We start from the raw sequence: 21,878 nt of genomic DNA, 5'->3' as shown, positions 1-21,878 counted from the left end.
AATAAAGTAAGATGCATACCTTTGATAACTGCCTTGGATACCTTTGTTACATTAATTATTATGCACAGATCCCTTTAGATGCACTGAAAATAAATATGTATACACTAAATATTTGTTAATGTGTGTGTCTGCAGGTGCTCAATGAGGCAGTGGGAGCCATGATGTACCACACCATCACCCTGACCAGGGAGGACCTGGAAAAGTTCAAAGCTCTACGCATCATCATCCGCATCGGCAGCGGCTACGACAACATCGACATCAAGGCTGCTGGAGAGCTGGGTAACGAACTCTCGGCTCTCTTTGCTCCTAAAACATGACCGGTAGCAAGTCGTATCCAGTCATGCACAGCGTTGTACATGGGTGGACAGTTATTTTGCATGAGGTACCACATGAGAAGATTGATCAGGCTGCCGTGGGCCAGTCACAGATGTGGAAGAATAAGTTGCATACTTCATGGGAGGAGTGAAGTCTCAATAGTTTTGTGATATGCCATGCATAGAGGATGCAAAGATGGTAGCAACAAAAGAGAAGAGGAACAGCAATCTAAACATCATGAATTAAGGCATCAAGTTACAGTTTAATGTAAAAGATACAGTTCATTTTTGTTACCAACAAACATAGCACCGACCCCTTTCAGAATAAAAGCCCAATAACGGTTTAACAGTAAGCAAAACAACATTGTTTACGCTACTGTTTTCTCACGGCCTTGGATGCCGCATGGAAAGATTCAGCGTCCTGTATCTGGCCCACCAGCCATATTTTTCCCACGTCAAGTGTTGTAGGGTGGTAGAAATTATATTTTGTCATGTGTTTTATGTGTATTCTTCTGTTCTGCTTCATGTATGTGTCTGTTTAACGGTCTGAACATATCAGAGATTTTTGTTTTTCATGTCTGAGGAAGATCTTGGTAGTCTTGCGATGCTTTGAAGTTTACCTTCGTCCTGTGATGTATTGATTTTTTCACAGGGAGTAGTGCAGATCGGCATCTGCTTATTTGCTCGTTTGATCGTTTGTTTGTTCATTAATCGTATGTGATACCTCAGGTGGCAGTAATCAGGATCAGGGGATGATTCAACAGCGTTTGGCCAAAGGAGGGCGCTGTATTAAAAAACAACAACAAAAAAAGATCATACAGTTGATGATGATTTTGCCTAAAGGCGGACTGCTTCATGTTTTTACCGTTTCCTTGTTTTTTTACTGTATGGATTTTCAGACCAGGATCAAAGACTGAATTAAAGAGTCCGATGACGGCTGGACATCTCGCTGTGAGCCAGAATAATCAAAGAGACAGACAGGGAAAGACACGCAGAGAGAAAGAGGAGAGTTCAGTCTTCTCTCTGAACCACCACCCAGGCTTATATCAGCAGCCTGGTGGCTCAAACAGCCCTTACAGTTGACAAAGCTGCCATTTCCCTGCCAATGCGAGATACTGTGTCTAACTGCCACCCACTCACCGAAGGCGCTCTGCAGCCTCGCAACACAGGAGTCAAAAGCTATCGTGCCTGGAGAAGGCGGCGCTGATATGACGGCTGCTCTCGGGGAGAAGAAAAGGGGCCATTGATTGAGCAGGCTCTGGCTATTTTTTGCTGTCCAGAGACGGCTGTGCTGTTACTCTGAGATACAGAGTGGGATGAGGACATTAGAGGAGAACGAGGGCAGGCAGGAGTGCTTAAGTGTCGATAATGGAAATCTTTGTGTTGTTGGAGGATAGGCAAGGTAATACCACAAGGTCAGGGCTTGAATTCCTTAAAGGCAACAAAATGATTCGGCTGGAGGAGATCTTGACAGAAAGTGTCTAAAACTCTCTTCATTGTGCACGTAACTTTGGACAGAATAGAGCTCTGCAAGGCTACTTCAGTACCTCTTCTCTCGACTTTTAGCAGGTCCATACAATGATTATATGATCAATGGTTGAAGTACCTAATTAAAATGACTCATACTTCTGTAATTAAGTAATTTTTAAATAAAAATCCAAGTGAGACTTGGTGTTCTCTCAGTGCATACACTGGCACATATTGGCATAAAAAATCGGCCAAAATTAGTTAGAAAATGTTTGATATCAGCAAAACTCCAGTATCTTTAACCATTCGTGCTATAATTAAACAGGACAAAACATGGCAACTTATATTGGAAAAAATACTGTGATTATGTGTGTTATATGTGTGTTGTTGTTTCTTTAGGCATCGCTGTGTGTAACATTCCCTCGGCAGCTGTGGAGGAGACGGCAGACTCCACCCTGTGCCACATCCTCAACCTTTACCGGCGAAACACCTGGCTCTACCAGGCTCTCCGAGAGGGCACGCGGGTCCAGAGCGTGGAGCAGATCCGCGAGGTTGCGTCCGGCGCCGCCCGCATCCGTGGCGAGACCCTGGGTCTCATCGGCTTCGGTTAGTACTGTTTGTTCTGCTGTTTGCCCTTCTTTCCTTTTAGTTTCCTCCTCCAGTTTTCTTCTTATTTCTGATGAGTGTCTTTATGCCATCTATCTCGTGATCGCCTCAACAGAATTTCTTCAAATTTGGCGAAAAAATCCCCCACTCTCTCTTCCCATTACCCGCTGTATCTTCAGCTGCCCTATCTAAATAAAGGCAGTAAATACAAAAAACCTTAACAACAAAAGAATGAACTGATTTAGATTTTGGAGGTCAACTTCCATTCTGCCAAAAGATACACTGAATACCTTCAAAGTCTTTATTACATTTATCATGAGCCTGGACAGACAAGGATGTAAACTTCAGAGTCATGCAACAGTAAGGCGGTAATGCTACTTTCCACTCCCGTTCTTTGCCCTCCCTTCAGTGTTTTCATATCCTCTCGCAGCTCAGTCTGCCTTCTGTTTTCCTGCCCTGATAAGGTTATTTTTCTCCCTCTGCCCGTCCCACAGATTATCTCAAGGTTGTCTGTTTCGCCTCCCTCCGGGCTGACTTCCTTTTCTCTGCCACACTGTTCTCTCATCCCACCGCTCTAACGCTCACCATTATATCTCCATTATTCTCCCCTCTTCTGTTTTCGACTCTTCCTCTCTGTCACCGTTGTCCCCCGACACCTTGCCCTGCCATAATTGGGCCCCTCATGGTAGACTGGATTCTGCCTGTGTGCGTTTCCCCCGCTGCACCTGTTCTAATGCTGATTGTGTGTGTTTGTGCGTCACTCTGCCCTGTCTCAACATCAGTGGGCTGACAGAGGCTCTGTCTTCTCACAAGCCTTTCCAGAGTGCCACCTTATCTCTGTGTCCACATACACTCCCCACACACACACACAAACACACAACCTCCGCCCCCCTACAGGTCCCAGACAGCCTCCTAGACTTAATGTGTCCAAACAGCAGGTCCTGGCAGGGAGAGAGCCCCCCCTCTCCCTCTCCCCTTGCATCCAATCCTCCCACCTCCAGCCTCCTCTCTCCTGGTCTTTCTGGCTCGAGCAGTCTCCAAAACAATGTCCATTGTCAGCGGCGGGAGGCTGGGGAGAGTGAAGGCCCTCCTGGTGTTTGTTTGTAGGACTCTGCACACACAGATACAGCCAGCTGCAAGACTCTGCAGGCTGCAAACACACACACTGAAGAAAACCTCTGGCTCTTTGGGGACAATAGACTCAGGAGCACTTGAAGTACCAGCCATGCCAACGTTTTAGGTTTTTACACTCTTTAAATCGGTGTTCGACTATTTAAGAATTCTTTCATTACCTTTGCCAAGGAGGTAATGTTTTAGGTTTGTCAGCAGGATTACAGGAAGATTTTTTGCACGGGCCAAGGGAGAGTCCATTAGATTTTGGAATGCATCCAAATCACAAGGCACATACACAAATGACTTTTCACTTTCATTAACATTGTGAGATAGGTCATTTGTAACATGGCAATATGAAATGATGGCAAAACATACAACAAAACATAACGGCCTCTTCAAACATCATAGAGGGAGCAAATGCTGCAGGGATGTAAGAAATAAGCATTGTCTAAGTTATTCTTACTGTTTTTTTTCCAAGTTGATTTAACCAAAATAAGCCTATTTAAAGGTTATTGTCGGATAATATAATTTGCATATCATAGAAGACTGGTGGAGGTCTGTGCCCCCTGAGTGCCTGTCTAGTTTGCAGCAGTATTGATACACCCACTATAAATGGCACTTTAGCTTCAGAAATAAGGATAATGTTGAATTCTCTTTCCTGCACATTTCTGCATAAATTATCATAGAGTGATACTTTTAAATTATGATACTTTTATTTGGGGAATGCCACCTTTTACACCATCTTTTTTTATCATTTTAATTATATATTATAGGATAAATTATGAGCAAAACTACTTAGGGACATCAGATGGGTCAGAGTTTTTTTTTCCTTATCCAAATTCGACCTGATATTTCTGAGGTGTAACAAATGTAGTGACCAACTGTGTGATACTGGGAAAAAAAACTATTAATTTTACACATTATTACTGAAACCATTCATTAACAAAGTTAATCCATATGAATAAAAAGCCTTAATGGTAGGCAGTTTCAGTCACAGATGGTGCAACAAGCTCTTAGCATCAGTTAGCATGGCTCAACAAACAGCCATCCTGGAAATAGAGCAGAAAGAGGTGAGAACAGAAGACAAAGAAGAAGTAGTTTCATCTGGAGAGAGAAAAGCAAATCTCAGAAGGCAATCGACCAAACTGGCGGGTAAATATTTGCACCAAAATAGTCATGTAATAAAAAACCATGCAAAGAGTCTGCAGCATATAGTACCTTTATGATCATTTTCAAGTTGTTTTATACTTGTACTTAATATATAATGTTGTCAAGAATAGTTAAATAAATAAATGATGATATAGATATATAAATAGAAGGCTTCAGTGCTGTTAGGAACTTTGCTGACAATCTGTTGAGGAGAAATCCACAGCAACAGCACAAGAACGCAACCAACATTTTTTTTTTTTTAACTGCAGCTACACACATTAATATTGAATGGGCTTTTTTTTTTTTTTTTTTCCAAAAGCAGCATTCTTTCCTCCATGTTGGCCTTGACCAGTCAGCAACACCGGGCTGGTTGAGTTGATTTCGTAAATCTTTGTTTTGTGGCCTCACATTTTAGCGTCGTCCTCGTCCTTTGACTGTTGATAAATGAGCAACACCAACCGGCAGATGCCGCCGAGGGTTGAGAGTGAGAGATTGAAATGTTCAGATCAACCTGAGCGTGTCCTTGTATGTCTTTCAGTGGCATTGACTGGTGTTGGAAGGGAGGGAGGCTTTAAAACACAGAAAGGAGACAAACTGTCCATATTAAAGGAAAAATCCACACAAAATAATATTAAATAATTTAATCCTGATTAAATCATGGTTTAACTTTAAATTATATTGCACTTAACTTTTAAACTATCTTAAAATTAAGAAAGATTGCATAAAAATGTATTTTAAACCTCAGTATAGTTTGTACTCTAATTGTTGCACCAAAACTTTAAACTTAAAATGTGATCCAGAATTAACTTTTAACTTAAGTGGCTTCCTTTTTGAAATAGGTTGAGTAAATTAATCAATTTCCTCAAAAAAAAGCTAAGAGACAAACTCAACCCCATTGAGTTTTATGATGTGTCTCTTATTTCTTTCACTCTTGATAATTTGGCCAACAAGTTTTTCTCAGAGGAGGAGAAATTAGAGCTTCTCTGCTGAGAAATCATAAGTAGGCTAAATAGGCTAGCTAACTTTTAAGCTAGCTAGCAAATAATGTGATGTTATAATGTGATGTTTAGTTAACTTCTTAGCTAGCTAGGGGAAAAAAAATACAGCGTTTAATTAACTTTTTTGCTAGCTAGCAAACATTGAAATGTTTAGTTAAGTTTTTTAGTAGCTAGAAAACAATGTGACATTTAGTTACCTTTTTAGCTAGCTAGCAAACAACATAATATTAACTCTTTAGCTTGCTAGCAAGCAGTGTAAGGTTTAGGTAACTTTTTTGGTAGCTAGCAGACAATATAATGTTTACTTAACCTTTTAGTTAGCTAGTAAAGAATATAACTTTTTTTACTTTTTAGCTAGCTAGCTAACAGTATAACTTTTTGTGTCTTTGTTTTTAGCTAGTTAGTAAACAATACAATATTTTATCATTACTTATTTATATTGCTAGTTCCTGACAGCACTTAAGAGTAAACAAGCATTTTCATTTACATCAATGAACTTGGATTTGCTAAACTGAGATTATGCTTTAATTGGGCAACTGAGCTCTGCTTAATCCTAAATCTGCATTTACTCAACCTTAACAAACCTAGCTTTGATTAACCCTGATTAGAACTAATCTTAGATTACATGAAACTTTGTTGGTGCAACCCAGTCTTATAATATTCTGTGGCTACAGCACTACAGAATTTGGAATATTTTCAGATACAGAAAACATCAACTGTGAACATTAGACTTTATTGTAAATCTGTCTGAATAAAAGAGACACAGTTTCTCTCTAAACCCACCACTTTGCACCAATTTTCCAACAGTCACACAGGCAGAAAATCATTGCAGAAGAAGCAGAGATGCCAATTTCGACAACCCTCCAGCAGCCTCAGTAAATCTGATTGTACTGCAGCCACAAGCCGATCTGGTCTGTTTCAAACTGACTGGAAAAACTCATTCTCCAGCTGAATGCAACAGGTTCATGCTTGTGCTCTGTGTGTTGTCAAAAGGTATTCTGGGAAATACGGGGAATAACACAAGTGAAGCAGAAGTACACGCATCGAAAAAGATTGATCACTTTGTGATGATTGATTTTGAAGCAGCTGTAATCCATCAGTATCATGGAAACTAACGCTCTGAGTGATTGCTTAAGTATTACAAGGCTGGTGTCACCGAGTCTTTCTGCTGCCATCTTATTTGCTGAGATTGAAAGAGATTAAAAAAGGGAGAGAGAATGATTCTTGTCAACCGTGCAGCCTAAGAGCAGGACATAATGCTCCATCACAAAGAGAGGATCTTGAGAGTGTAAAAGACCTTATCGATCCTTTCCACGAGCAACAACAACATCCAACTCTCCATCACTCCGTCTCTCACTCACTCGGCTGAGGAGGAGCAGCATCGACTCTCAGCCTACACAACAAATGGCTGTAAGAGACAGAGGGGAGAGGCTCATGTACTACATATTCACTCTGTGATTCACCGTCTCACAGCCTCAACTGAAAACCAGTTGCCTCGCATTGTTTTCTTCCTGCAAAATTATCTCGCCATTATGACTCATCTCTTGTCCCTCGTTAATCGCTTTCTCTCACATCAACACGTCTCTTCTAGACACAAAAAAATGCCTCTTTGCTTCCTTAATGTTATGTTAAAATCGGTTGCTGGGCAGAGCAATCAAGTGCAAAGCAGTGCAATATTAGAGAGGGTGTTTAATATGATAGAAGAGACAGAAATGACTTAATAACTTGATCGCTTCATTGGTTAGATTTTATGCTCACACCTTCCAGATGAGATCACCAATAAAGATTCACATTGTTTAGGATGTTAAACTGTCTATATCATGGTTATTTATGTGTCACTCTTTTTAACTGGTTAAAACATTTCATGTTATAATGTGATAACTTAGATTGTTATAATGAGAAACTATTCTTGTTATAATATACTATTTATTTTGTTATAACATAGAACATTTCAGATTATACCATGATAACTTATATCATTATAACGTGCTCTGTCAGGGTTTATTTTGTAATAACTGTACAGCTGTATATTATCCCACTTATTAAGTGACTGGTTACTTAAAAAAGTCAATAATTTGACACAAAATATTAGCTTAAAAATGCTTTTGTTGATTCAAAAATGATTTCATTGCTCCTCCAGAGTCCATGAAAGCTGTGTCCATAGCAACAGCCTGTTATTTATAGCAACTGTCTGTTATTCAGAAATAACAGACCTTAGAAATCTGTAATTGACCAATCAGAATTGAGTATTTAATTAAGCTGTGTAATAAATTGTTATAACAATGTAAGTATCATGTTATAACCTGAAACATGTCATGTTATAACAAGATCAATAGTTTATTGTAACAACAAGAAAAGTTTCACACTGTAATAACGCGAAGATTACTTGTTACACATGATACCGATCTGTTTTTCTGTCTGTGGTGTGGCAGCAACACACTATCATGGTTTACAGCCTTTACTTTCCATACGTTTAGTTAAAAATAGGTATATATATTCAAGATGAGTCTTTGTTTTATTGTTAAAAAGAAGAGCCAACAATAAAATAATAATAAACAAACACATACAGTAGTATTATACGAAGTTAGAGAGAAAGACACAGGATTTATACACGTACAAAACTCTCAATAACAGTCCAAAACCACCAGTCAACAACAAAACGGGACACATGGGTCGGGGAACGGCAGAATATCAGTCAGTATATAAGATAAGGCAGAATAAAGATACAACATAGCAGCAGAGCTCATAAGTTGAACAGTTAGATCTCATAAAGCAATGCCAAAAAACAGCTTCCACACCTTCTGGAAATAGTTTTGTGAATTCCATCTGCTCTTGTATATCGGCAACAGAAAGCATTTCATTGAGCCACCTCCTGAAACACAGGGATGATGGAGACTTCCAGTTTAATAATATTAATCATTTTAGCTGCAGCCGTGCCTGCCTTTTGATGGATGGAAAGGGCCGTTGTCCTGTCAGAGCAACCAAATGCTGCCAAATTACAGTCTGGCTGAATGTTTATTTCATATTATTTTGGAAAACCGATTAAATATGTTACAGCAGATATTACCTTATACTGGAAAGAGCCAGAATAAGTGTGATAACCATCCATCTGCAGTACCACATCTATCACACATGGAGAAACCAATTAAAATATTTTTTATGTAGTTTTGGAGTAATGCAGGCTATGTCAGATTTTTAATTGAATTAATCTAAATCTACACTTGATAGAACAGCTCTGTATACTGGACAGACCTTACAGTTCAGATCTTTTGCAGTCATGTTAAGAATTCTATTTTTATTTTTAGTTATTCAGCCCCAAGAGGAAAATATGTATTTTTCATTTTGGGGTGAACTGACCCTTTAAGGGTTTTGGTTATTGAGTTGCCCTAAAGGTTATTTTTCATCTTTAGCCCCCACGATACAGATTGAACACTTCTTTATCTGGATTAAACACGCTCGTCTGTTGAATTTTGTGAAAATCTGATTCATATTTTCTAAGTTATATATTCTGTCTCGGTTCACTTGTCATCCTGTCATGTGTTTATACTTATGTAAACATTATTCACTGGTGTGAGTCTTTCCAGGAAATCATTTGACTTGCCTTTATTTAGAATAAATTCAGTCAGTGAGATTAGTTACTGAAAACATGGTCCAAAAAGAATGACAGCTCTACAACCCCCAAAATGTTGGGATGCTGTGTAAAGTATTAATAAAACAGAAGCTGATAATTTGCTAATCCTTTTGGCCTATATTCAAATTCAAAAACAAGATATTTAATGTTTAAATTTATAAACTCTACTATTTTTTGTAAATATACACTTTCAAAACATTTCAGAAAAGTCGGGACAGAGGTGACAAAGGACTGAAACAGTTGTGAAATACTTCATAAAACTGTAAACAGTTTTTTTTTGCAAATAATTGCATTCTTTTTATTTATGTCTTGCAGCAGAGACGCATTAAATAAACACCTCAAATGTCAATGTAATATAAACTCCTCCTGCTCATGCATTTTACTGTGCACATAAATAAATTCCCTCCTCTGTGTTTGCATCTTCAGGTCGTTCGGGCCAGGCGGTGGCTGTGCGGGCCAAAGTTTTCGGCTTCAACGTCATCTTCTACGACCCCTACCTGCAGGACGGCCTGGAGCGCTCGCTCGGCGTGCAGCGCGTCTACACCCTGCAGGACCTGCTCTACCAGAGCGACTGCGTGTCCCTGCACTGCAACCTGAACGAACACAACCACCACCTCATCAACGACTTCACCATCAAACAGGTACGTTGGTAAAACGCGCACACACACACGCATGCGGCATGGCGGCGCGTCATCCAGACAGAGGCGAACATCCCGTTGAGCGGCTGTGACCTGACCTGGGCTTAATGCAGCGCTATCAGGCAGGTAGACAAGCAGAGCTGCTGGTGTATTATTACTCTGTCAGCCTAAAGAGCATTATAGTCTGCAGAGAGAGGGAGAAGGGGGGGCTAAAAAAAAAAAGAAGAAGAGAGGAAACAGCAGCAGCCTTCCTGCCTGCACATTCCCCGCTCCTCTTTATCTTAAGCTCCACCGAAGCTGGACACAAATTCATTCCTTTGCTCTGTCAAATGCAATTAGCGGCAGCCCACGGCTACAGCAAATATATCGACTCGGCTGCGCAGCAGGGGGCTGAGAGCACTGTGAGGGGAAAGTGCTGTTCTCTGAGTCAATAACTGCATTCCGAGGCGCCGCCTGGGGTGACACCTGCAGGGGAGCAGGGGAACTGCACAGGCCAGAGAAGCATCTCCTTTCTATCGCCCCACGTCACCCCGCGCTGGTTCCTTCTGCCTTTGTCTTCCTCTCGTGCGCCCTTCCTCTCCCACTTCCAGTGCACGAGGAGACGAGCTGAAGTGGGTGTAGGGTAATAGCCTAACCTAGTTAACTCTGTGTCTTCTCCAAAGCTTAAGATTCTCAGCTGCCTCTTAAGTGCTGCAATGAAAGAACACTTTCCTCTCCTTCCTCACCAAAAATCTTGGCAGTCGCTCTCAGCTTCTAAAGTGGAAACGTGTGTGTGTGTGTGTGTGTGTGTGTGTGTGTGTTTGTGTGTTTCTGTGTGTGTCAAAACCACCAAGGCCTAATAAAAGACTGCCTGCCAGCGTAAAGGCTTTTCATGCCCCTGGATTTCAGCTTTTGTCAAGATTAAGGGATTACTTTCTTCTGAGCATATTCATTTGATTTTTTTTTTTCTTCCTCCCTCTTACACTTTTTGTTGTGCCTTTTTTTTTTTTAACCACAAGCGGTAAAGAGTGGTGGCGCTGCCTCATCTTTCAGCTCATCCCTCATCCTTCATTTCATCTCCTGGTTTTGGATAAAGACTCCTCTCTATCCCACATCTGAGAGTATTTTTTCCCAGGTGCTGTCTGTCTCCTAGATCTTTCAGGTGTCAGGCACAACAAAGGTGTCACCCGTTTTTTTTTTCTCTCTCAATTTCTGTCTTGTGTAATATGTTTTAAGACCCTCAAAATGCTGACATCCAATCCAGATGGATGTTCCATTTTAGATCAAACAGATTAACTTGATTGACACATAAAAACACACACACACATCTGCTCTTTTGTCTGTAAATAACTGGCTAAATCTCCTTTGATTTTTGTGTACTTGCGTGCTGCAGATGCGTCAGGGTGCATTCCTGGTCAATACCGCACGAGGAGGCCTGGTGGATGAGAAGGCCCTGGCCCAGGCGTTGAAGGAGGGAAGGATACGTGGAGCTGCCTTGGATGTTCACGAGACAGAGCCCTTCACGTAAGTAAACACACACACACACACAAAAAAAAAGCACCTGCTCTTAAAGCCAGACAGTTGAGCGCTTCACTTAGAGAGACAGATACAGACAAGGAAATAGATGGGTGTGTAGGAAGGGAGAGAAAGCAACAAATTACACCCAGACAAAGAGACGGAAGACCTTAAACAGCTGAAGAGACAGACAGTCAGACAGTCAGGCGGAAACGATGGCAGACAAGACGAGTTAAAGACACCTCATGCTCTTCTAAAAGGCTGCTTCAGGGCCCTGCAGGTAATGGAATTCAGGAGATGGAGAACTCGTCTTATCCCCAACAGAGGAAACTAAATACAGTTAAAAGTACAAGTGGATGTTTGAACGTATCCTCTTGTTCTTCAGGCGTCCAGGCTCGATGACTCACTTATATCAGGGCTGTTTTTCGGTTTAGTTGAAAAATGTACAATTTGTTTTATATATATATATATATATGACTTATCAAAAGAACAGTTTAGTGCTTTACAAGGCAGATAAAAGAACAGATGTTACATGTGTCAAAAGGAGGATCTCTTCTATTTTAACTTCAATCAACGATCAAGAACGTACTTTATTTCTTCAGCTATGATCATGATCTGCAGACTACAGGTAACCTACAGGTGATCTAACAGGATGTTCGCGTCTCTTCCTCTACTCTCTCGTAAGTCTACTGAAAACTGTCCGACTTGACTGCGGCTTTTTGTCTCCACCTCCTGCTGTGGCCGCCTGATCTCGTCTACTCTCCAGGCGAGGCGCAGTTCATCTCAAACGCACCTAATAGCTAATTAATATGCTCACTCGCCACCAAGTGGTCAGGAGTGTGAATTGCAACCTGTCAAAATGACAGATGACCTTCAGATTTTTCCATCACCGTTTTAAAAAACCGGTCAACGACGGAAAATATTCGGTTAACGCGACCCCTGGTGTGTATTGTTATAAGCTACAGTAGTACTGATAATGTCTGGAAGTGATGCAGCTACCCATGTTTTGTATTTATATAAGTATCAATTATAATCAATTATAATATTGATTCCACACAGAATTGATCCGTCCATCCCTAATGGGGGACTGGGGAACGCTGCTGTAGATCATCAGCAGTAATTCTTCCTTTTGAACTGAAGATTTATTTAAATGTGAGGCCATAACAAGCTAAAAACTGGAAATGTTACAGTAAACATTTAGGTGTTTATCATAAACAGTATTTAACTTTTCCTCCTCGTCCTGCTGCCCCGTCACTGCGTTTTAGCTTTCAGCCACAGCCTCCATATCTATTTCCACTCCTGCTCTCACCAGAGGGCAAACAGCTCGACACGCCTCCCAGTTTTCCACCTTTCTAAGAACCGTGTTCTCCATCTCAGGGGGTAACTGGTGTTGATGTGTTGTTCACGCATCAGGGGCAGTTAGGGAGGCTTTTGGAGGCTGCTTGTTTCTGGCCGGCTGCTCGGCTGACTGGCTGCTCGAGAAGACCGAAACTCGGCCCGATGGAGCTGGAACTCATGCTCCACTGACCCGATGTGTCAACAGGGGAGTGTTTCATAACCCTGGCCCTCCGTCCCACGCGACACGACACTGATTCAGGGCGCTGCTGAGGCGTTACACACCGCGCGCACACACACACACACACACACACACACGACCAGGCGAGGTGTTACAAGGATAGAGGGAGAGCTGGAGCTGATCTGTTTTTCGGTGCCACATGAGAGGACAGAGATGAGAGAAAGGAAGTTTTGGAAAAGGAAGAAAAGAGATGGTGGCATGTGTGAATAACAGGATCTGGCATTTTCTCCCATTGGCCATGTTTCTAGACTATTGTCATGCAAATTGTACACAAACATTTGACGTTTTTTTTATAGAAAGAAATTGAATGGGACTTAGTTAGAATATCAAACGAGTTGATGCACATGAATGAGCTTTCTGATTGTTCTGATAATGAATAACATCTGTCATGTTTGATATCCTCACACAAAGCAGAAAACAAAGAAATGCCCATGGCGATATTTTAATGCACCAACTTGCTCTGGCCTTGCAAAAAATGTAAATAGTGATGGCGCCGCACGGACAGATGATATCTCAATTTCAGAACATCCAGTGTTCTGATATTGGCTGGAAAATTTAGCAACTTTGTTTATCCATGATAAATAAGGTCATTTATTTGCCACTTACCACTACTCACATGTGTTTATCCAACACCAAAAGCAGCAAAACCTTAAATTTAAGAAGCTGGAACCTGCAAATGTTTGACATTTTAATTGAAAAGTTTCTGAAATACAATAATCAGAATAGTCGCAACAGATTCTCTTTCAGTCGACTAATACAGGGGTCCCCAAACCTTTCCGTGCCGAGGGCCCTAAAATAGCATCAGCCTCTGTAGGGAGCTTTAGTTTCACATGTTTGGGGCACTCGTAGTCCTTCTCACATGCAGCAGGAAATCCAAACTTTATTTATGCTGCATCATGTTTGAGAGTTTTACTTGGCCAGGAGTTCTTTTGATTTTTTTGCTTCTGAGGTCTGCTTGCTGGGTCTTTTCCTTTTCAAAAACTAATCCAGGGTAACACTGATAGCACATAATGTGATGAATGTTAGACAATTAGAAAGATGAACAAGGGAAATAAGATTTAAATGTAATATATTATTATAAATTATATTTTAGTTAAGTGCACATAATGATAATATGATCTTATTCTTTAAATTCACTTTGAAAATCATTGGACTAATCAATTAATTAACTAATTATTGCAGCTGTAGTACGTACACATCTCAAACTCACAAAGAAACATCTGCAAATTTCTTATCAAACTGTCATGCGTCAGTCTGCACAGTGAATGTTTAACATCTAAATAAAGTATGAGGAGCACTTCAAAAACAAAATGTATAACTCTAAACACGTTTGGTCACTCTCTTTAACAATTAACTCCTGTTTCTTCTCCTCTGTGTGTGTTGTAGTTTTGCTCAGGGCCCGCTGAAAGACGCTCCGAACCTGATCTGCACACCGCACACAGCCTGGTACAGCGAGCAGGCCTCTCTGGAGATGAGGGAGGCGGCGGCCACCGAGATACGAAGAGCCATCACCGGTACACAAATAAAAAAAGTTGAAATCATTCAAAAAAAGTCTGTCAAACACAGCGTTAAATCCTGTCCCTACCTTCCACTGCTCCGTAATCAGCCTCGCTGTTCCTCCTCCACCCCTCAGCCTCCAACTATGTGACCTGTTGCACGTCTTTTCTTTCCCAGATGTCACATTTCCACTTCAATAGGCCCTGGGCAGCCTTTATTAAATCTGGACCTCTTAATAGATGTCATCATTAGCTCCCCGACGCAGAACAGAGCGGAGCGCGGCCCAGGGGCCGGCCCACCAGAAACCATCCAGATTGTTAAATGATCTTCATTTGCATTTGTGTATCCAGGCCTGATACGTTTGTCAGTCTGAACTCATTAACACTTTGCCGTCGTCTGGTCACTCATCCTCTGTAACGAGTCGTGGCCTTTTAGAGTGTGCGATTCAGGCCGGTGTGCTTCACTGCTTTTAACTGTGTGTGTGTGTGTGTGGTTCATATGACAGGCCGCATCCCAGACAGCCTAAGAAACTGCGTCAACAAGGAGTTCTTCGTCACCACGGCACCATGGGCGGTTATGGATCAACCAGGCGTTCACCCTGAGCTCAACGGCGCCGCCTACAGGTAAGAACTGAACACGCAGATGTCTCACAAACATCCATCTTTTAATCTCAAGTACTGCATTATTTACATTTTAAAATAATCATTTTAACTGTTCTATATCCCTGTAGGTGCTTTAGATTTAACATATTTCATTATTTTCAAATGGTTCTGTTTTTTATTATGATTATTGTCCCAGTTACTTTTCTTTCTTATATGTTAAAGGAATAGTTTGGAGTTTTTGAAGTGGGGTACGAGGTGTTTATCCATATTCAGTGTTTTACCACAGTAGATGCCGTCGATGCTCCTGACACACTCAAATAAAGATGAGAATGAAGAATAGACATTTTATTTCTCATACATTCTTCACAATAAAAGTCACCTGTTATTTTGTTATCTAAAAGCTTTTATTATGAAGCAGCAAAATCAGGAAATGTTGGGTTTTCACCAGCAGCAACTGAACACGACTCCTACGCAGCTGAAAGCGAAAATGAAACAGCAAAGTAAAGCAGATACCTGAAAGTACAAAGAGAAATGCAGGAGAGAAACTAAAATTTGAACCACAGAGATTCTGTTAGAAACTACAAAAGTAGAAAGATCACCCACTGCTAGCAGGTTTAGCTGTGTCGCTCATCTACTGTTGCGTCACTTGACTTAGGTGTTTTAAAAGGACAGTTCGGGTTCAGCAAAATCACACAATAACGCAAACAAACTGACAAACTGAAGCAGCGTTAGTCGAACAACTCCGGTGTTCTCTGTGGTAAAATTAATGTTTTTGCCGAAGGAATCTGGTGGCTTTTCAGAAAGTGATATTTGACAGTTTCATGTGTCGCCCACCATCTACTGTAGCTAATACACTCATACAGTACAATCCCACTTTGAAAAATCTGAACTATCCCTTTGATGAGGAAATCCTAAAAATACCTAAAAATGTTCAAAATTGATTTGCTTTTTCCTCTATATTTCCTCTACATTCACTGTTTGAAATTAACTCACTCCTCTGCCATAGATCTTAGTCCCCCTGTCCCCTCACTAACTGTCCTCTGTAGTAGTAGAACTAGTAGTCTAGTGCCTCTCTGCCCAACATGTCCCCCCCGTGGACTCTTCCTGATCTCAGTATGTCCGCCTCCATGTGCTTCTTTCACGCAGCCAAGTGAACCAAACTCTTCCAGCCGTAACAACCGGTGTCCCCCAAGACAAAATTAATGCCTAGATCAGGAGCAGGTAAATACAACCATCCGGGCCGACAGCCTCTAGTCTGGAGGTCCCGGATAAGACCCTCTTCACCTGAGCTCACCTGATGTGTGTCCCCCTCTATAACTCCCCCAGTACTCACCTGTTTGACTGAACACAAGAGTAGAGATGGATGGCAGCGAATGTGTCCCAGCAAGCATGACCTAAAGCCATTCAGATGCAGTTTCGTGGATGGAGTCATGCTTTGTGGTTTCCTTCTTCTGGGTTTTTGGGGAAGTTCTGTTGGAGTAAATGTCCTTTCTCCCCTCTCTGGGTGAATGGTGGTAGTGTACAGAGCGCTCAAGGGATCACTTAAGAAATTTTACTCCTGAACTACATTTGCATCGCCTCACGATAAGTAATAGTTTAGGGAAACGCTCTGCAGTTACAGCAGAAAGCAGAGCCGTGGTCACAACCAGCGGCGGCTGAATACATGACACATGAAACTAAATCATAACAGTGTTCAGCCTTTCTCTGTGGATCAGAAGGAACACAGGACTTATTGCGAGGGAATGCAAAAACAGTTTCCCACCGTGACCCTTCAGGAGCTCTGTATAATTGTGATCTTTCCTCACAGTTTTTTTCTGCCAGAATATTTTAATATAAACGCTCTTTTCCACCAAATAGTCCCAGGAACTAGATCAGTCTCTTTTGTGCATTCCTGTTTATGTTTCCATCTGATCTCAACAACCATAGTTGAGATATTATTGTTTTAGTGCTGAAGTCATTTATCAAGCAAAATGCCAAACTTTCAAATGTTCCAGCTTCTTAAATCTGATTTGCTGCTTGTTTCTGTTTTATATCATTGTGGACTGAGAGTTATGAACTGCTGGTCTGACGTAAAAAGCTATTTAAAGTCCTCATTTAGAGCTTGTTAACAGTCCTTGGGGTGTTTTCTGACATTTCTGACTTAAAAATTACCATAAAACAGGAGTAGTTGTAGTCTTACTTTTTTTTTCACATGTTGAAATTACACAGCAAGTTGCTCTTTTGTAATTAACCCTTCTGCAACTGTTTGATATTTAATGGATTTGGAAAAGACAGGAGCAGAAAAGAACCTGCTGAGTTTATTTCCTGGATATTTTATAAATAAATATTGAAACAGTTGACTTATAACAAACAATTACTTCCATTGTCAGTAGAAATACACAATAAATATTGTCGCAGATAAATCTTTGAGCATATAATGGAAAATTTACATCTATTATTATACAGTTATTGACATTATAGCTGATGAATATCTGCTATAATAATATCTGACTTGACAGATTATGTCAAAACATTTAATATAACCTCTTAGGCAAAATGTCTATCATATTTTCACATTACCATAAAAAAATAAATGAACATTTGTAGTGGATTTGGTTTGATCAGAGTTATGTAATATTTTTATTATTACAGCTATAAGAACAGCTTTTTAAAAAATCCAAACTGTGCATCCCTCATCTGTTGTTCTGCCGTTTATTTTCTCAATCAAATTATCTATTAAATGTTAGAATCAGTGAAAAATGTCCATCGCCACTTCATCTCGTTTTGTCCGACCAACAGTTCAACACCCAAAGATATTCAGTTTACTCTCAAAGTCTCAGAGAACCTGAAATATTCGCATTTGAGAAGCTGGTACCGGTCATTTTTTCAAATTTTTTTTAAAGAAAATACCATAAACAGTGGTATAACACAACACTGTAAGTACAACTACTACCTCAACAGGCTGAAATGCAGCTAAAGAGTTTCCTGAAAGAGTTCCTGTGGCAGAAAAGAGCCAGTAGAATCACTAGAAGTCAGAGAATCTTGTCTTTCACGGTGTTGGGGATGTGGACTACTCGACCTTTGAGCCGACTCCACTCCGCTAACCTCTGACCTTCCCCTTCCGTCCCCCCAGATACCCGCCGGGCGTAGTTGGAGTGGCTCCAGGCGGCATCCCGGGGGCGTTAGAGGGCATGGTGCCAGGTGGGGTGCCCATCGCCCACACCCTGCCCTCTGGTACACACCCCTCCCAGGCCCCGTCGCCCAACCAGCCCTCCAAACACGGCGAGACCAGAGAGCACCTCACCGAGCAATAGCAGCAGCAGAAGGGATAACGAACAGCAACATCTCATCCGACCTGTCGACACTCAACCAATCACAAAGCAAACCAACCAACTGGGACCAAGAGACAGTGAAACAACACAAGCGGCTGCCTGTTAAAACCAGTCAGCAACTGGGAACAGCAGAAGTGTTCCGGGGGAATTTGTACTTTTAACGTTTTAGTTTTTACTCTCTGTCTCTTTGGGCTCAGTACCGACTTTACTCTTTGATGATGTTTTTTTTTTTTTCTTCTTCTTCTTCGGGACATGCCTATGATTGTGGACACAGAGTCCAGTGTTTTTAGCGCTCCGGGATCACCCGATGAGACTCTGTCCCGCCCCCTTCTACACCTCAGAGCTCATGGGAAGCGTAGGCCCACATCTCGACAAGAGAAAAAACTTTGGCATCATGATGTGCTACTGGACCTTTCCCCCCCCCCCGTCCCCCCCAGCTCCCTCCTGATCCTCCCCACCTCTCCTCCACCCTGCTCCCACCCTCCTTATGTAACTAATGTGTGTTGTTTAGGCCCCTCGTTATGCCTCAGAAGAGAATTATTAATTTTTTTCTTTCGATCTTTAGTGTGAATGACTAAAAATGGATTATTGACTTATATATATTTATCATTCATCAAATAAAAGGAAAAGATTGCTCATCAGTTATAGTAATCTAGAGTGGGTTTTAACCCTTTCCTGGCAATAATACATAACAGTATGATGGCTGCAGTTACAGTGTTTCACCACTTGAGGGCACTTCTACACAGTGTGAGGGGTTTCTTCTGCTCCAATAAGTTGCTCCAGTACATTTTGAGTATTTTTGTAAGCTGTCTGCAGAAAACACTAAACAAACATCCACTTTATACATCTGATTGTAGCTGAATTTTCTGGATTTCGAGGAAGCTGCCAGCTAAGTATTTAACTTTTTCTTTTCAGTTGTTGAGTTGGTGATGTGTCAGTGTGACTGTGAAGAAGGAAACATTTTTTATAATCATAAAAAAAAATAAAATTATGAAGTTTGTGTGACAGCCAGGGGACGCAACTGGTCTCGTCTTTGCGGCAGCGGCGCTTCTTTCGAGCACATTTCACACCGAAGGCAGGAAAGGGTTAAAGCAAACTTCATTTCTTAATGACTCAGGAAAACACTTTTTTGCAGATATTGTTTATTCCCAGAATTTTTGTCTTTGAGGAAAAAAAAAGATGAGACTAATCTGGTTAGTCTGGATATTTTCTCTCCTCCCTCATCCTCTCCATTGTGGTATTTTTATATACAAGGCGCATCCCACGTTTTTGGTGTTAAAGAGTTTTGAAGAGTCCTGTTAGATTTGTATTGCCTAGTTAAATGTTCCTATAACCATAGTCCTATGTGATCCACCCCTCTCTTCTTCTCTCCTTCTTCTATTTTCTTTGTTCTATTGAAGGCCAGGTTCTTTGGGGCATCCTGTACTCTGTAAGAGCAATAGCAGAAAAACTCCTACTTAGTGTCCCAACAATAGCAGAAGAGGCAGCCAGCAGTATGTTTTTGTTTTTAGTGTGAGTATTTGTATTTGTTTCTTGTACAAGGTGAACATTTAGCATTCAGTGCAGTTCAAATAAAAGATACGATTCTGAGAACCAGCTGTCTGTACTGAAACTCTTTGTCCAGCATGTTGTGTTATCAGTTTCTGATGATATCGTCCTTTACTGTAATCTTACATGATCTGTGTTTCATCCAGAGGTGCAAAGTAAGGAAGTACAAATATTTACTCCCTACATTTTAACACAAGTATCTGTACTTTCTGCTCCTTACATTTTCAAAATAGGCTTGGTATTTTAATTTTAATGCATTTGAGAGAAATTATTTTTATTTTGTGTTATTGCACGCCGTCTTTCCAACATCAAGACAGATTTCAACCCAAACGGACGAGAAAATAACAGAAAAGATGTTTCCTCCGTGTGTCCATCAGTTCATATTACGAACAACAGATGTAACGAAAATGGCGGAAGAAGAAAGGCATAATAAGGCGAAACAGATGAGAGGGAGACTCAACCGTGGAGAAAAGGTGAGTTTCAGTTAGCTTTGCACAGAAACAGATGGTAGAAATGTCCTTCAGAGGACTACATTTTACTTTTATACTTGAAGTACATGTCCAAGCCTTGAATCAGTACTTCTACCAGTCTTCTTTAACAAGTATCTGCACTTCTACTCTGATAAATCGTGTCCGCACTTTTGCCACCTCTGATGTCATCCTAATACTTTCATCTTTTAACACAGGGGGGCGCCAGAGTATAACTGAGTCCTGATAGCGGGAAATGAAATGAAACAAATGTGACATCAATAAGCCACTGAAGCTAAAAATTCAGCTCTAACAAAATGTTTGCTGTCATGGGTAAATGTAATCTTAAGTTCTTAATTATTTAACTTTGATATCATTTAACTTTTCAAGTTTTCAATCCACGTTGAAACAGAAACATTTTCTCCCAGAAATTTTGAATCTATGAAGAAGTTGTCAGGATGTTTTTACAACTTACAGGATACATGTGGGGTCTTAAAAGTATCCCTTTGCAGGATTAAATAGAGACCATACTGTCACAACTGTCATATGTATAAAATGTCTTGTCTGCGCCGTTACAATCTGTTTTTTATGACTCGGATCTTACAAAAATATGCTTTATGCTCTTGACCTTGGAGTGTATGCAAACTCTTGCACAAACCAGTCAGTTGTCAGGAATGAAAACAAATCATCTCGCACCTTTCTACTAAAAAGTTAATGTTAGCTTGTCACCTTGGAATGGGCAAGTGTTTTTACCCTACGAGGTGGAAAAATCCAAAAATGGTTTACTAAAGTCAAGTACTCGGTAAATAATTATTTTACAGGGCTCTCTTATCTTCCATTATATCCTTCATACGTTTACCAGTATGGTACTGAAGGTGTCATTAAATTTCATTTCAAGTGGTATTAAAATAGAGAACCCTGGGGGTTTTCTGTCTCATGATGTTTTTGTTCATTGCATATCCCCTTTCTACTATAATGATACTATTGAACATAACATCTTGGTTACAATGAGGAGAGCAACACTGTGTTGTTTTGAATCACAGGATGCTCCCAAGAGGGAGATGGCAGGAATACAAATGTGTGATTTTGGCTTAATTCTTCCAAAAGCACAATGTATCGCTGTTTTCAAACCGGCTTTAACTTCACACTTCAAAGGGATCCGTCCTGCAGTGATCTGGACTATATTTAGATGGTGTGAGCGTTATTGATTCTGTCTGTGATCAACCATCGAACAGGCAACTCAAATTTTAGAACATACCCATCCAACATCACCCAGTGTGTTTAGCAAACTGAAAATTGCACCTTAGTTAAAGGGATAGTTCAGATTATTTTGAAAGGGGGGTTGAGTGATGTACTTCGATGGTCAGAGTATATTAACTACAGTAGTTAGCTGTTGACGTGCCCCCAAAACTGATGTTTGTTTGGCAAGTCTCTGAACTCCACAAGCATCACTGATTTAACAGATTA

At 40.7% G+C, this 21,878-nt stretch overlaps 1 protein-coding gene across 5 annotated transcripts in view; it reads left to right on the top strand.

Moving 5' to 3' along the window:
• The window catches only part of LOC146312159 (C-terminal-binding protein 2), a 133,882-nt gene extending 114,498 nt beyond the window's left edge, over positions 1-19,384 (top strand). For 4 of the 5 annotated variants that reach the window (XM_084741685.1, XM_084741682.1, XM_084741686.1 and 1 more), the window contains 7 exons: positions 135-279; positions 2,181-2,387; positions 9,705-9,919; positions 11,289-11,419; positions 14,373-14,500; positions 14,989-15,106; positions 18,198-19,384. In XM_084741685.1, coding sequence (XP_084597811.1) covers positions 135-279; positions 2,181-2,387; positions 9,705-9,919; positions 11,289-11,419; positions 14,373-14,500; positions 14,989-15,106; positions 18,198-18,378 — 1,125 coding nt within the window. In that variant the 3' untranslated portion in view covers positions 18,379-19,384. Of the gene's footprint in view, positions 1-134; positions 280-2,180; positions 2,388-9,704; positions 9,920-11,288; positions 11,420-14,372; positions 14,501-14,988; positions 15,107-16,231; positions 16,307-18,197 lie in introns of all 5 variants that reach the window. The other variant, XM_084741683.1, reaches the window with a different exon arrangement.
• The last annotated feature ends 2,494 nt before the right edge of the window (positions 19,385-21,878 follow it).

The sequence above is a fragment of the Lutjanus erythropterus genome, chromosome 17 (assembly GCF_056507025.1).
Source record: "Lutjanus erythropterus isolate fLutEry1 chromosome 17, fLutEry1.hap2, whole genome shotgun sequence".
Taxonomy (NCBI): domain Eukaryota; kingdom Metazoa; phylum Chordata; class Actinopteri; order Lutjaniformes; family Lutjanidae; genus Lutjanus; species Lutjanus erythropterus.
This window is presented reverse-complemented; position numbering and strand designations above follow the sequence as displayed.